The sequence below is a fragment of the Callospermophilus lateralis genome, chromosome 4 (genome assembly GCF_048772815.1).
Source record: "Callospermophilus lateralis isolate mCalLat2 chromosome 4, mCalLat2.hap1, whole genome shotgun sequence".
Taxonomy (NCBI): Eukaryota; Metazoa; Chordata; class Mammalia; order Rodentia; family Sciuridae; genus Callospermophilus; species Callospermophilus lateralis.
In genome coordinates this window covers 89,451,077-89,467,248 of record NC_135308.1, presented here as the reverse complement: position 1 = coordinate 89,467,248, position 16,172 = coordinate 89,451,077, and the positions used below count along the sequence as shown (strand labels likewise).

General features: G+C 31.4%; 1 protein-coding gene across 11 annotated transcripts in view; it reads left to right on the top strand.

The window, feature by feature from the left end:
• The window catches only part of C2cd5 (C2 calcium dependent domain containing 5), a 95,437-nt gene that overhangs the window by 64,507 nt on the left and 14,758 nt on the right, over positions 1-16,172 (top strand). For all 11 annotated transcript variants that reach the window (XM_076854189.1, XM_076854197.1, XM_076854198.1 and 8 more), the window contains 8 exons: positions 1,187-1,351; positions 6,365-6,505; positions 7,680-7,743; positions 8,128-8,189; positions 8,419-8,517; positions 9,156-9,245; positions 9,999-10,086; positions 11,135-11,221. In XM_076854189.1, coding sequence (XP_076710304.1) covers positions 1,187-1,351; positions 6,365-6,505; positions 7,680-7,743; positions 8,128-8,189; positions 8,419-8,517; positions 9,156-9,245; positions 9,999-10,086; positions 11,135-11,221 — 796 coding nt within the window. The remainder of the gene's footprint in view (positions 1-1,186; positions 1,352-6,364; positions 6,506-7,679; positions 7,744-8,127; positions 8,190-8,418; positions 8,518-9,155; positions 9,246-9,998; positions 10,087-11,134; positions 11,222-16,172) is intronic.

Below are 16,172 nucleotides of genomic sequence, written 5' to 3'. Positions count from 1 at the left end.
TGTTGCTCTGTATATAGTAGCATAAACATAAACATATATGTAAATTTCATCTTGTTATTATTTTCCATAGTAGTTTTCCAGTACTGATAGTTTGTGGTAACTATTTTAAGAGTCTGAAATTAATAGTTACTTAATTAAATATTTTAAATAAATCTACATTAAATAAAAAAATTGTGGCAATTATGGTTATATAGTGAAATTTTCTGGAGTTTCTCAGTGAGAAATACTTGGATTAAATTTCTTCATATTTATTGAATGTGATCTTGACTAAGTGCAATGTCCTGGACTTCAGGGTTTTTTAAATTTTTTAACTTGCAAAACTTTTCCTTTTACTTTGCCACTGTTAAAAGTTGATTGTCAGGTCTGGGATTGTGGCTCAGAGGTAAAGCACTTGCCTAGCATGTGTGAGGCACTGGGTTCCATTCTCAGCACTGCATATAAATAAATAAATAAGATAAAGGTTTGTCAATAACTAAAAAAAAAAAAAAGTTAATTGTCTGGCTTGGGGCTGTAGCTCAGAGGCAGTGTGCTTGCCTAGCATGTGTGAGGCACTGGGTTTAATCTTCAGCACTGAATAAAAATAAATAAAGTAAAGGCATTCTGTCCATCTGCAACTACAAAAATTTTTTTTTTAAAAGTTGATATTGTACTCATTCATCAAAAAAAATTTGTAGCAACTTTTTAGTTATTTATTACTATTGTCCTTTTTAATGCAGCTTATTTTTTATACTTACAGAGTAAAAACTTAAAAAAATACTGTGGTGTATGCACTGAAAAGTAAATTTCCTCTTTCACACTGTATGTGTCTCATCTACCCAGGATCCTTCTCAGAGGAAAGCACCTCCTGTTACGAGTTAGGCTTTAGCATGCCCTTCTAGAGATGGCCTGTGTGTATACTGATGCTTTATTGTGTTTTCTTACAGAACACAGATCACATTCCTAAATATGAAACCTTTTTCAAATATATATATATATATATATATATATATATATATATATATTTTAGTGGTAGATGGACACAATATCTTTATTTTATTTTTTTATGTGGTGCTAAGGATTGAACCCAGTGCCTCACTCGTGCTAGGCGAGTGCTGTACCACTGAGCCACAACTCCAGCCCTAAATATGAAAACTTAAAGACCATAATTCTTTACATATTTTATCTGATTATTTCTCTTTTTTTCAAGTCTGCCACAGGTGTATATTTAGCGGCTTTACCAATGCCTGGTGGTATTCAGATTGCTGGGAAGACTCCTAATGATGGTTCATATGAACAGCATATCTCTCATATGCAAAAGAAGATAAATGATACAATTGCTAAGAACAAGGAATTATATGAAATCAATCCTCCAGTAAGTAAAACAATTCTACATTGTAAATACACTGCTTATGAGTAGGTCTTCTTATTTTGGATTTTTTTTTGGTGGAGGGGAGTTTGAGGTCTCACTACATTGCCCTGGCTGGTTTTCAACTCCTGAGCTCAAGTGATCTTCCTACCTCAAATTCCTGTGCAGCTGGGACTATAGGTGTGTGCTACTGTGCTTGATTTAGATTTGCTCTCTTTTTTACTTTTTCTTTCACTTCCCTTAACATCTTTACACAAATGTTTCCTTTTTGAGAAGTCCTACACTGATCACTGTATTTAAAATGCAATTCTGCAAACCATTTTTGGTGCTTTCTCTCATCCTTCTATGTTTTGTTGTTTTCTGTAACTCTTTTCTGTGTGGGTATGTGAGTTTTTGACACACACTCACATGCAGGCAAGTTTTTAATTTTGTCTGTTGCCTGTGAAAACCAGTGGAATGAAGCTCCATCAGGGCTGTATTTCTGATACTTAGAATTTCTAAGTTCCTTGTAGTAGCTTCTTAATAAATATATTTTTTTGCTTAAGATTCTAAATGGTCTTTATTTTAATAAAAAAAAAGTGTTTATGGTAAAAGTGGAAAAGGAGATATTTCATTACAGCTGCTTTTTTACAATTTGCTTGTCAGTCATTTCCATAGTCAGTTTTCTTGCTAAGTTTGCAGTAAGTATCACAGTGCTTCCTCCTCTACAGGTGTCTTTTCATTAGTGTGAATTGAAAGAAAGCTGTTTTGGAGTTAGAATGCAACTGTTTTTATGAGTCTCTGATATGAAATACTTCCACAAAGGGAATATTTTGGATAGAAAAATGGACCACATATTTTTTGTGGTCTTCTACAATAGTACATCTGAATTCTAACTTCAGACGGATAGCTTTTGTCAGATTAGCAAAATTGTGAAGTTGAGAGGAATTCTAAGGCTAATGCCTTGAGCTGTGCTGTTCAGTGTAGTAGCCACTGGGGCACTTGTTGTGTGATGAGTCTGACTGAGATCTGTTCCAATGAATTTTGTAGACTTAATTTAAATATGAACATAAAACATCTCATGAATATTTTTGTATTCATTACATGTTGAAAATTTAATATTTTGGATATATTAAGTTAAAATCTTTTATTAAATTGATTTCATCTTTTTTTATTATACATCACAATAGAGGAGTGCATTACATTCATAATTTTTTTTGCATTACAATTCTTAATACACCTTAATACCACAATTTATCAAATCTCTATATATAAGGTGTGTTGACACCAAATTCACATCTTCGTACATTAATTTTGTATAATGATAACCGACTCCTTCCACTATCTTTGCTATTCCCATTCTTCCTCCCTTTCCCTCCCACCTCTATTCCCTATCTAGAGGTAATTTTCCACCCATGCTCTCCCTCCCTACCCCACTTTGAGTCACCACCCTTATATTAGAGAAGATATTCGGCATTTGTTTTTTTTGGGGGGACTGGCTAACTTCACTTAGCATAATCTTCTCTAATGCCATCCATTTCTCTGCAAATGCCATGATCTTATTATTTTTTAGTGCTGAGTAATATTCCATTGTATATAAATGCCACATTTTTTTATCCATTCATTCACTGAAGGACATCTAGTTTGGCTCCACAGTTTACCTATTGTGAATTATACTGCTGTAAACATTGATGTGGCAGTGTCCCTGTAGTATGCTATTTTTAGGTCCTTTGGGTATAGTCTGAGAAGAGGAATAGCTGGGTCAAATGGTGGTTCCATTCCCAGCTTTCCAAAGAATCTCCAGACTGCTTTCCATATTGGCTGCACTAATTTGCAGTCCCACCAGCAGTGTATGAATGTATCTTTTTCCCCACATCCTCGCCAACACTTGTTGTTGTATGTCTTCATAATGGCTGCCATTCTTACTGGGGTGAGATGGTATCTTAGAGTAGTTTTGATTTGCATTTCTCTGATTGTTAGAGATGATGAGCATTTTTTCCGTATGTTTGAGAAGTATCTGTTCAGGTCTTTGGCCCATTTATTGATTGGATTATTTGTTTGTTTGATTCTTGTTGAGCTCTTTATATACCCCAGAGATTAGAGCTCTATCTGATGTGTGAGGGGTAAAAATTTGTTCCCTTTACTGTGTGACTTGCTTTATATTTCTGTTGGCCAACACCAACTTAGAGCTTCTCTAAGTTGAATCAAAATGTTGATGTGTTAATATACTAATACTTGAAAAATAATCTTTGTAAAAACTCAAACAAAGTTTTCACACATATATATTTTAGTTTTCAATGGACCTTTATTTTTTATTTATTTATATGTGGTGCTGAGAATTGAATCCAGTGCCTCACACATTGCCAGAAAAGCACTCTCTCCCGCTGAGCTACCACTCTACCCAGACTCGAGTCCTCTTACTCCATCATAATGAATGATTGTTAGCTATACATTTTTCTTTTGTAATAGCATTTTGATATTTGAACATCTATTTGTAGTGTTTATGCCAGTGGGGGAGAAAGCCTTGTAAGTTAAATCTTAGAGCCCCATTTGTTTTGTATTTATTAGTTCTAATAAGTTGAATTCTTTTACTAAACAGTGCTTATCATTTTTTTAAATCCATTCTGACCTGCCACAAAATAATAACTCTTCCTCCATTGTGTTCCTGTTATACTATAATGTCTGCTAGTAAATTGCCTATTACATGTTATTGTCTATCTTCTTTTAATATAATAGAGTCAGCCTTCTATATCCATGGTTCAAACATCTGTGGAATCAGCCAACCTTGAATTAAAAATATTTTTTAAAAAAATTATAGCTGTACTGAAAATATATATCTTTTATCTTCTTCTTATTCCCTAAACAACACAATATAACAACTATTTGCATATCATTTACATTATATTAGTTATTATAAATAATTTAGAAATAATTTAAAGTATATAGAAGGTACTGGGGTTGTTGCTCAGAGATAGAGCATCTGCCTACCATGCACAAGGCCCTAGGTTCGATCACCAGTGCTGCAAAGGAGAGACAGAGAGAGGGAGAGAGAGAGAGAGAGAGAGAGAGAATGTGAAAGAATGAACACAGAAGGATATTGTAGGTTATATGTAAATACTGTGCCATTTTATATAGGGGCTTGAACATCCACAGATTTTAATTAATCTTTGAGGAGTCCTAGAACTAACTCCCTAAAGATACTGAGGATGACAATATAAGCTCCTTGAAGACAGAGATGTAATTAATTGAGTGTGAATTAAGTTACTTTATTCAGTAAGTACTTATTGAATTGTTATTACATGTCACACAGCTGATATTTTGAGAAGGGAGTGAGTCTATCATAATTTAAAAAAATCAGCATATATGGATTTTGTGTATTGAGGATGGACTATATTTGCATAAAGTGTTCATCAATTTATGAATCTGCTAATATGTCCTTATTTCAGATACTAATTGCATTATAATCCTTTAGAGTAACATCTCAGTTGTATGACAAACTTAATAAACAAAATTAATTACCAGGCCACCGTATACATTATAGTTTTGTCTTTTTAATTGTGTACAACAGTCAATATATGCCCATCCTGAAAATATGGATCAGTGTGCCCCTTTTTAGGATGATAACCCCAGATGTGATGATCATTTGATTTTTTTTCTTAATACACTGAAAAATGTTTATAATGTTGAGATGTAGTACCACGTAATCAAACTTTAAGATAAGGTATTAGAATAAGATACAAACTTTTAGAATACTAGTATTAGTGATGAAACCTCAATATGAATCTTAAATATATTAAGTACTAGACAGTTGTATTTATTAGATTAATGATGTAGTGATCAGAGGTATAATTCTCAACTACTATGAAATCATAAAAAGAAATGCATCTAGTGAGAAGAACATTGCACTAAGAAAAAAAAAGAACTATTTTAAACAGGGTCTTTACCTAGTCTTCAGACAGGCAAATATCTTTACCCTGAATTGCAGTGATTTCTTTTATTGTGTGTGGTTCTGGGGATTGAACCTAGGGGTACTCTACCTCTAAGCAATACCTCCAGCCTTTTTACTTTTTATTTCGAGACAGGGCTTCACTAAATTGCCAGGGCATATGCCACCAGGTCTGGCTCTTTCTCATTTTGAGGTCATTATATTGTGCATCTTATCAAATTTATATAGAACAGGTTAATTTGAAATGCAAATAAAATAAATGGATGTGAAAGTACTCCATAGATTATTATGTTATGAAACTGCAGTGGTCATCTTTTGTTTAAGATGTGTACTAGAAATGAACATTTAAAATTCTATTTTTGAAAAACTTTTACTTATAATTTCCTTGATTTTGTAAGATAGCTCTGGTATACCAATGATAGGCCTGTGCTCACATGTCCTCATTTTTCTGTTAAATCTTTGTAGCCAATAGTGATTTAGAATCTTTTGTAAGATCATTGACTGAGTAATAGGGAAAATCTTACTAATCCATGTGAGATTTCACTATATACTTATTTATTATCATTATTATAGCTATTAGAGTTTATTTAGCTTAATAAGTTGCACAGCAAATATATGCATAAGTACATGTGTATATATGTATCTGTTCACATATTGATGTTTCTGATACTTAACACCTTTGAAAATTACCTCTGAGCAAAAAAGGATATAAAAGGTGAGTAACTATTTTGGGAAATATTTCTTTGAATATTTATGGATAATTAAGACTTTAAAATGCTAAGTAGAAAATGTACATAGTCAGGAGTGATGGATTTCTGAGCTTATTTTAAAGTCTTCTCTGTCAGTTTTGCTTGTCTCTGTGACAGTTATATATTTCTAGGTTGGTTCATCTATAAGGCTATAATTATGGATAAAAAGAAATAACTATATCCCCTATAAATAGCTAAGAAGGGTATACTTAAATATAGAGTTAATTAAATATATTTAGCATATTTTTTTTTCCTCTGCTTGGAAGTTGTGTATTAGTGTGAAAGTTTAAAATCAGACTGAAAAATATAGCCTCATGTGATACAAAGCAATTATATTTCCTTTAGGAGATATCTGAAGAGATTATAGGATCACCCATCCCAGAACCTAGACAACGCTCACGACTTTTAAGATCTCAGTCAGAAAGTTCTGATGAAGTTATGGAATTAGATCTTTCACATGGGAAAAAAGATGCTTTTGTTTTGGAGGTAATATTGCTTCTAGCTTAATTCTTAAAGCTTTCAGAGATTGTACACTTTACAATTAGATACTAAATTGATGTGATACTTTTGTGTTATTACAAATGATAAATATCAGTAAAGTTTTATTATAGAAATTGGACAAACCTGAAAATAACAGAATTTAATGACTGATGGAATAATGCATTTACTCCTGAAACAATTAGTGTATGGGTTGAAATAATATGAAAATATAGATTGAATGTTTCTAATCCAAAAATCTGAAGTGCCCTGAAATCCAAAGGAAAGGAAACTGAATGAGGGTGCAAGCTGAGAGAGAAAAAGTCAGATGTTTTGATCTCAGTGAAGCTGGAAGCTGGTGGTAGAATTATGTTGGGGTAGAAATGGAGATTGAGAGTCTGTGTTGGGAACAGTGCTTCAGATGTGGGCAGAGGACTGAAAGAAAAGGGGAAGATTCAGTAAGAGACTGAAGTACAAAGAGATTATGGTTGGAGAATGCCTGAGATCTTGCAAATGGAGCATTTAGGGAACAGTGGGTTGAGGTATGGCAGTGGGACTGAAAGTGATGCATTCCAAGTTTGATGTGAGGGGAAGGTCTTTGGGACAGGATTATATAGGTTAATGTCAGTGTGTCCAGGTAGTTATTTTCACTATTATTCACAATGCAAAGGTTGTGAAAGAAGAACACTTTTGATTTAATTTAGATATACTTATTTTAGATATGCATTGAAATTTTATCCCTATTTAATTCCATTAAAAAGCAATTCTATATTTGATGAAAATATTCTTCTTAATTACAGAGAGATAATGATTGATTACTTTTTTTTGAAAGTCTTTTGAAACATATTCTTATAGAAGCTTGAGAAAAGTCTGAGTTAAAAAAACTTATTCTAATTAGGATCCCATTGTTGTGGTTGTACATGGTGTTTCACTGGTGATATATTCATATATGAACATAGGAAAGTTATGTCAGATTCATTCTACTGTCTTTCCTTTTTCCACTCCCTTCCCTTCCCTTTATTTCCCTTTGTCACTCCACTGAACATCTTCTATTCTTCCCCTCCCCAACTTGCATTCTATAGAACAAATAAATAAAAGAAAAAGAAAACATTAATTTAAAAATTTTGGAATAATTATGCATTCACTGCTAATATGCCAACAGTTTTAATCTTTCTGTTTTCAGATTGATGACACTGATGCAATGGAAGATGTGCATTCTCTCCTTACTGATGTTCCTCCTCCTTCAGGTGAACAGAAGAAATTGACTTTGAGATAAAACTAATTTTATGTATCAGCGTTTTAGTTCATGATTGTTAAGCGTATTAACTTTATTGTAAAGGTGTTATCATAGTGTGACATTCTGTCATATACTTTGCTTCTTCAAGGCTTAAAACACATAACTTAAAAATACTTGTGTTAGAACTTAGGTACAACTGATTTTAAATCCTTTTATGTTTATATATGAAAAAAATCCGTGTAATTATTAGGATGGTTAAAAGGTTTGTTGTAGGTAGAGAGTTTAGAAAAAAGAATGAAAGGTTTTACAGTTGGAATTTCATATAATTAAAAAAATGTTATTCTTTAACATAAAATCAGTAATATTATGTTTTAATTATAATTTATTTTGGCAGGCTTTTACAGTTGCAATACAGAAATTATGCCTGGTATAAATAATTGGACATCAGAAATACAGGTAAACCTTTTATTAATTTTAAGCAGATAGCACGTAAGTTATTTAATAAGTTCATCTAAATATCTATTTTGGTTTTGACATTGCTTTTGACCTTCTTTGCCATTAAAAGGACTATTCTTTTTCATAGCATATTAATTATTATTGTTTGCTATTTGGCACTTTTATCAATTGTTATAGTATGTAGTTAAAAATCATTAAATGACATGCTGTTCTGTCTTTCCACATTTAGATGTTCACATCAGTAAGAGTAATCAGATTAAGCAGTCTTAACCTGACTAATCAAGCTCTCAATAAGAACTTTAATGATCTCTGTGAAAATTTACTCAAGGTAGGAACCTTCTGACAAAATTTTATTTAAAGGCCTTCAGAATCTTGACGTTACACAGTTGTAGGCTGCATTGTTTTTATATACCTAAAGATCATATCTCTGTCAGCAGGTGAGATGCTAAAGTTGTCTTCTTTTTCTTAAAAGCAGTTTAAATTAATTAATGGCTTAAATCTCATAAAAAAAATCTGGTATATATTTGTAAATTTTGAAAAGCACATTATTTTTTATTATTAAATTTTATTGTTTATTTAAACATTAAAAATTTATTTTTGCTCAGCACAGTAGCACATGCCTATAATCCCAGCTATTCTAGAGGCTGTGACAGGAGGGTTACAAGTTTGAGGCCAGCCTACACAACTTAGTAAGACCCTCAGCAATTTAGTGAGAACCTGTCTCAAAATAAAATGTAAGAAGACCTTGGAATGTGGCCAGCTTAAAGCACCCCTGGGTTCAAGTTCCAGTATCAAAAAAGAAAAAAAAGTATTCTTAATATTACACAAAGCAGAAGTAAGACAGTTTTATTTTACTCTTTTTAAATATTTTTATTTGCCACAATGTAGTGTACATTGACAAAATCAGCTTTTATAATTTTTAAAAATGAAAACAAAGTGACATAACTAATATTTTCTGTTGTGTAGAGCCTGTATTTTAAACTACGATCCATGATCCCCTGCTGCCTTTGCCATGTAAATTTCACAGTATCTCTGCCTGAAGATGAATTAATTCAGGTAATTAACATTCAATCTAGAGATTGGAGATTTCTAGCTTTTATCAGATTTGTTTTAATATTTTTTAAATTATTTTTTTTAATTTATATATGGCAACAAACGGAATGCATTACAATTCTTATTACACATAAAGAGTACAATTTTTTGTACACATATCTCTGGTTGTGTACAAAGTATATTCACACCAATTTGTGTCTGCATACATGTACTTTGGATAATTATGTCCATTACATTCCACCATCATTTCTAACCCCATGTCCCCTCCCTTCCATTCCCATCCCTCTGCCCTATCTAGAGTTCATCTATTGATCCCATGCTCCCCCTCCCTACCCCTTATTTTAATATTATAATTTTGCCATAATTAAATAATGTAAACAATACTGTTTTACCTCAAAATATTTTTAAAAAATATGTCAGTTTTGTTTTTCTGAACTCTAATTATCTGAAGGTGGACTTCATATATGTGCTTCAGCATGTGAATAATACATGAGTTCTTATTTTGTGGGATTTCACCAATCCCCATCTGTTAGAGAAGTTTCTGAGCTCTTTCTGGAACATCTAGCTATACAAATTGGGCTTAGTATAGTAGTTAGAATATCTGAGTTTATATATAATTCTCATTTTGGATCTTAACCAGGAAAGGCAAATTAACCAATTGACATAGGTTGTTTTCATGATATGGAAAACGATTTTTATGAAGTTTAGTTTTGGCAACAATTATTTTGCTAATCATAATTGTTTCTGCAATTTTAGGTCACAGTCACAGCAGTTGCAATAACTTTTGATAAAAATCAGGCTTTACAGACCACAAAACCACATGTTGAAAAGTCACTACAAAGAGGTAAACCTTTAATGGATGGGAAGTATAGTTCATGATTGTCTGCATTACAATTCAGTGATAAATATAAAGGGCAGGTAGGTTAAATGACTTTTTTAATTGAAGAGATATTTACCTCATTTTACTGAGGTAACTGGATAAACATGGCTGACTTGATTCGTTTTTTTACACATGACTGAGTGATTAACTGGTATTCACATAGGGAATGCTGCTGTTTTTAGACTTGAATGATAGGATGTGAATTCTAGTAATTTAGGGGTTCCATGCCAAGATCTCTGGTGAGGTCCTCAAGGCACCTGAGAATTGATATAGTAAGCAAAATTGTGACCCTGTTTTTCTCAGGAAATTTTTAATTATAAACAGATTCTCAGACATGTCCTTAATCCAGTAAAATTTAAGAAGTGCCATTCTTAAAATATTCCAAAGAAGCTGAATTATTAGAAATTGATATTATAAAAAAAGAAATATCTGGGGAAGAATATAATGCTTTCTAAAGTTTAAATGACTTATTGACTAACTAAAATATTCATGATTAACCTGAATGTATTAAAGTAGATTTAAATCCCACATAGATGAAATTGATAAGATTTGATCATTGAGTTAATTTCAAATAGATGTATTAAATGATTATGTGTTCAGATATTTATTGGATAAATTAAATAATGGCTGTTTTAAGCATCATATAAACTAGTAAGTTACACTATACAAGAGAACAATAATTATTATTGAATGCTTAGTATTTACAAGCCAGTGTGCTAAATGATTTATAGGTATTAATTAATCTTTTAAAATTTGACAACCTTCCCATCAGGAAAAGCAGCACCTCTTTCAACATCATGCAGGTGAAAGATACCCAGGGAAGAAACCAGGGATGAAATAGCCAGTATAGATTTTGTGGGGGTGAGAAATATAACATGCACGCACACGTGCATGTGTGTGCATGCACACTCCCCCACTCCCACAGAGAAGATTTGCGATCGCAAGTTCTTAATTTCTTAAAAAATCATAATAGATCAGTGCTAAATAACTGTTGTTTTTCTTTCCTCTCCAGTTTCTACAGATAATGAAGAACTTCTGCAGTTTCCACTGGAACTCTGTTCAGATTCGCTTCCTTCACATCCTTTCCCACCATCTAAAGGTTGGTTAAGTAAGAAATTCAAATTCGAATCCCAGTTATAGTGCTTTCACTTTCCTTATTGTAGTCAATCTTTCTTAATCTTGAGATTTATCCTTCATTTCTTCATTATGTGTTTCTCCATGGTCATTAACAGGAGAAAGTAATACTCATTTAATTTCTCAAGTAATTTCACCATAAGTTATTAAGGTAATTTTTTATATGAAATTCCATTCTCAGACCTCAAATATAACAACATTTTATTTTTAAAGATTTGTATTTCATAGTATAACTTTTCACATGTAGTGTATTTGATATTTGTATTATATTTGGTAAGTTTTTTGTCCATAAATAACCAAAAGTTTCAGACATCAGAATGCGTCAGAGGATAAATGGAAACGTTTTAGGGTAGTACAAGGGAGACAGGGATGAACTTCCTGTCATATGTAAACTTTTGCTATAATTGAAGAACATTATTATGTATTTTTAAGATACTGCAGTTGTTTTAAGTGCAAAACAATTACCTGTAAATTTAATAGCAGTATATCTATTTTGATCTGTATAATCTTTGGAGAAAAATGGGAGTTTTTCTGATTTCAATGTAATTTTTAAAACTTTTCAAAACTATCATACCTAATTCTACACTATATAATCTTAATAAATGTAGTTTGCATTTTTTATAAATGCTTTATTCTGAGAAATGATGCATTCTTTATTTAAAGTCAAATATATTCTATTTTTATATTCTGTAATGCAAGTGAAGTTGTTTTGTGATTCCTACTTGTTAATTATTTTATCTGATATCAAATTATGTGTAAAATAGTTTTATGTTCACTTTGCATATGTATCAATAGAATCTTTACAAACCAATTCAAGGTTTATCTGTAGATAAATGGATTGTGACTTACATTTTGAAGATGAAAATATAAATTATTATTAGATTCTGAGCTTTCTAACCTAGTAACTTTGGTCGTATTTTCTTTTTGTCCTCACCTAAAATACTAATTTAGAACTCCATGACAATTTTAGCATATCTCAATTTCCTTGAAAGAATAGAAAGGAAAAATCATATTTAATGAATATGCTAGGTTCATATCTCTGAATTAAAAATAATTTCCCAAACAAAACATTATTGTCAAGATTCTTCCTTGAGTCATTAGATAGCAAGTTTTGTTTGTTTTAAAACACATACATTATAGAGGAACTTGTATTTTACATAGGGTTAATTCCAAATGACTTTTAGGTGTCATTTCATTAATCCTTACCCTACAATGTGGCAAAAACCCTCCAAGGCCTAATCAACACAAAAAGATTTGATTGCTCATCTCTAGAAACAGATATTTGGGGAGTCAGGCCATATTAGCTCAATGTTACCATATTATTAATACCTACAGAAGATTAAATTGTAAGTTTGCCTTATTTGTATTGATAGCTTTCAAAATGCTATCCAAGGTAGTTGTAACTAATGCTTATGTAGTCATTAGTGTAAGATGATACTTTGTGAACTAAAGAACAAGGTAAAACATTTGCAAATCATTTTAGTGAGCATGGAGAAGGATCATGAATGAGGTAAAAAAGCAACAGATGTGGCCCTCTTTGCCGATCTGTGACAAGGTGTAAGAATTTGGGTTAATTACTTAACCTCTCTAAGCCTCAGTTTCTCTTGTGTAAAGTGTGAGAGGGTTAAGATTCTCTCCAGCCTTTAAAATTCTGCAATTACTTGGGTTTGTGTTTTATAGTTCTTCTACTATAAACATGTTAAAAACATAAAGAAAAGTCAAAAGCTGAATTAGTGCCCAAAGTCATACTGATCTTCTATACTTGTTATTTTAAATGTTTTCAAGAAACTTCTAATCAGTTAATCCAATAAGTTTTAAAGTCTGCTCCTCCAAACCATAGGGTTTTCCAGAGATGCCTCAGTCTGTAAAGAAGGGTGAGGATTGAGAGGATAGATCTCTGGATGACCTGCCCCTGAACCAGAGCAGCTTTGATTCAGTGAATTTTACACATTAGTTTTCTATATTTTATTTGAAGAAAGGGTTTCAAAGATTTGAAAACCACTGAGTCAGATCATGCTACCTTTATCATGATCATCATCATCGTAATTATCAGTTTCATAATATCTAATACTAATATACATGTAAAACTTTTTACTCTGAGTGCTTCACTATAAAACGTATGTACCTTTTGTTGAATATTACATTTTAAAATTATTAGTAAACACCTAAAAATGTATCTGTATCTCTTCATAGTTTTGTAGTTTCTAAATTGTGATTTGTGATGCATGCTTATTTATTGTCTTTGCTTCCTCGAGTTTTTTCAGGATGACATGAGTTAAATTTGTTCTTTAAAAGTTATTTGAAAGTAATTTGGAAGAATTAAGGGTAAGATGGGTTTTGAAAAGGTCTGAAAAATGTGGTAATAGAGCCTCATAATATGAATGGAGTAATTATGTGCTTTGACATGGTAGAAAGTGTTGAAAATTTAAGCTTAGCAATTTAGAGGAATTAAGCAGGAAAGAGAAAGTTAAGAGTGTTTAGGAGTGAACAATAAACAATGTGTCTGCTTTCTTGTATGTAGCCAGAAAGCTTAAAAGTCAGCTACTTGTACAGATAAATTTACTAAGTTGGTTAGTTAAGCTGATAAGTTTTTTTTTGTTTTTTTAATTCTAATAACAATGGATTCTAGTTTACATCTCATGTCTTAACACAAGTAGGGGATTGAAAAAAATTCTTATTTTCTGGTGTGTTGACAGAGTAGTTTCAAGAGCCAAGCTTAGTATGTTTTTTAGCACTTCTGTCTTTTCACTTGTAGATAAACCTTCCATTATCTTTTTATATTATTGAAAATGAGTAAATGTTTTGTGAAGAAATGATGCTGTAGATACATGTATCTTGGTTCATTGTGTTGAGTAAGCCTGGGCCTGAATTGTCCATCCATGTTCAATTTTTTCCCTCCATCATTTATTATATTTGGTTTTATTTCTCAAGGTAAAAAAATAGTTTTATGTATGTCTCAAATTTTATGTTGATTTGGTGTTACCTTCCTAGTTATCTTTTTTTTAATATTAAATGGTGCTGAGCTTCAGTAATTTTCAAAAAGATATTATTCCATAAAGTCATCAAAATTCCTTACTGAATATGAATACTATGAGGAACATACATGATGTGGTATCAACATAAATTGTTTATGTTCATATGAGGTTATATTATGAGAAAAAAATGACTATCAAAATTTTTATAGTACTTTCCCCTCATCATTATTATTCATACCTTAATTTTTCTCTAAGTCATTTTCAAGATTCTTTAAAAATTATATAAAAAGATGAGAGAGTAAATGTAATAAGAATGGGGAGTCTGAGTAAATGCAGTCTGACAGATACATAAAATACTAGTAGATTTTTCTCATAGACTGCAGTCTGGCTAAAGAATTTTATGCATATAGTCTTAATTTTTTTTTTTAAGTTGTAGATGGGCATAATACCTTTGTTTTATTTTTATTTATTTTTATGTACTGCTGAGGATTGAACCCCAGGGCTTTACACGTGCCATACATGCATTCTACCACTGAGCTACAACTTCATCCCCTGCATATAGTTTTTAGAAAAGGTTAGCATATCACTTCAAAAGTCTAAAGACTTAAATTATACTATCATTTTACAGAGCTTATAAACTTAGATTACACAAGTATGTATAAATCATGTACCATATATTTCAAGTACTTTATAAATATAATGTCTCATAAATAAATTTTTATTAAACACTGATAGTTTAAATATTTTAAAAGGTTTAATTAGTATTATATGTACAAATATATGAGTGAAACCATATAGAAGAGGATTTTTTTTAATACTCATCTTGTTTTTTGCTTTCATTTTGTTTTATGCTGGATGATTTATTTGTGTACAGTGATGTAACTATAGCCTGACGAGTGTAGCAAGTACTGATTAGTGTCTGGCTTTTGATGTAAAAAACAAAAACAAAAACAAAAAAACCCAAATTGATTTGTACCTGCAATGCATTGCTTTCCATAATTAGGTCTACACACTATAGTTTTTTTAATCCTTATTTTTATTATAGACAAGTTTGTTTTTGTTAAACCAGATTTGATTTTAAAAAGATGGTTTCATTTTAATGATCTGCCTAAGATTATTTTAAACTAGCAATTAGAAATATAAATTTCTAAAAACTATAAGAACTTTCATTTTTCCTACTAATTAATAGTTAACAAATAAATATAATTCTTTATACTAACTAAAAAATGTCTTTATATACTGATAACCTATTGCTTGTCTGCTGTTTCTGTTTTTGTTTTTAAAGTACTGTGTATTTTGTCATTATGACCAAATGGTAACAACAGTAAAAATAACAGCTGATGTTCTCCATGTTATATTGGATATCTAAAACAATCAGTGGTAGGCTTTGAAAGGAGAGAGATGATGAAGAGAATAAGGAAAATAGAAGCCAAAATGAGGAAAATGTATGCAAATACTTAGCCAAAAATAGGTTGGGAAGGGAGTTGATGAAGAAATAGAATACAGGGTCTTTACCTCTCTAGCTTCTGTAAGGTACCTTGAGGACAGTGAAATTCAGAGGCAGAGGGATTAAAAAGCAAAGAAAAAAATGAATTGGGCAACTGCCAGAAAACCCAAATAACTTGGAAGAGAAGCCATAAAGGGTAGTAGTAAGATGAAAAGTAGATGTATAGAAATGGAAACAGGAGCACATAAGAAGGGGATTGAAAAAGACAAGTGGCTTAGGATGTTTTACACCTTTGTACACCTTTAATCGGAAACATAAATTACCCAAATAGAGAAGTTAATTTTTTTTGGTCATCTAATGTATGTATGTATTGCCTATGTATATTGATGTTGAATTTTTCTCTTTTGAACTACCCAAATTGAAGCTATTTCCATCTTTCTTTATACCTTAATAATTTATAACTACAGAATGGCAATTTCATTATCAATTCATCA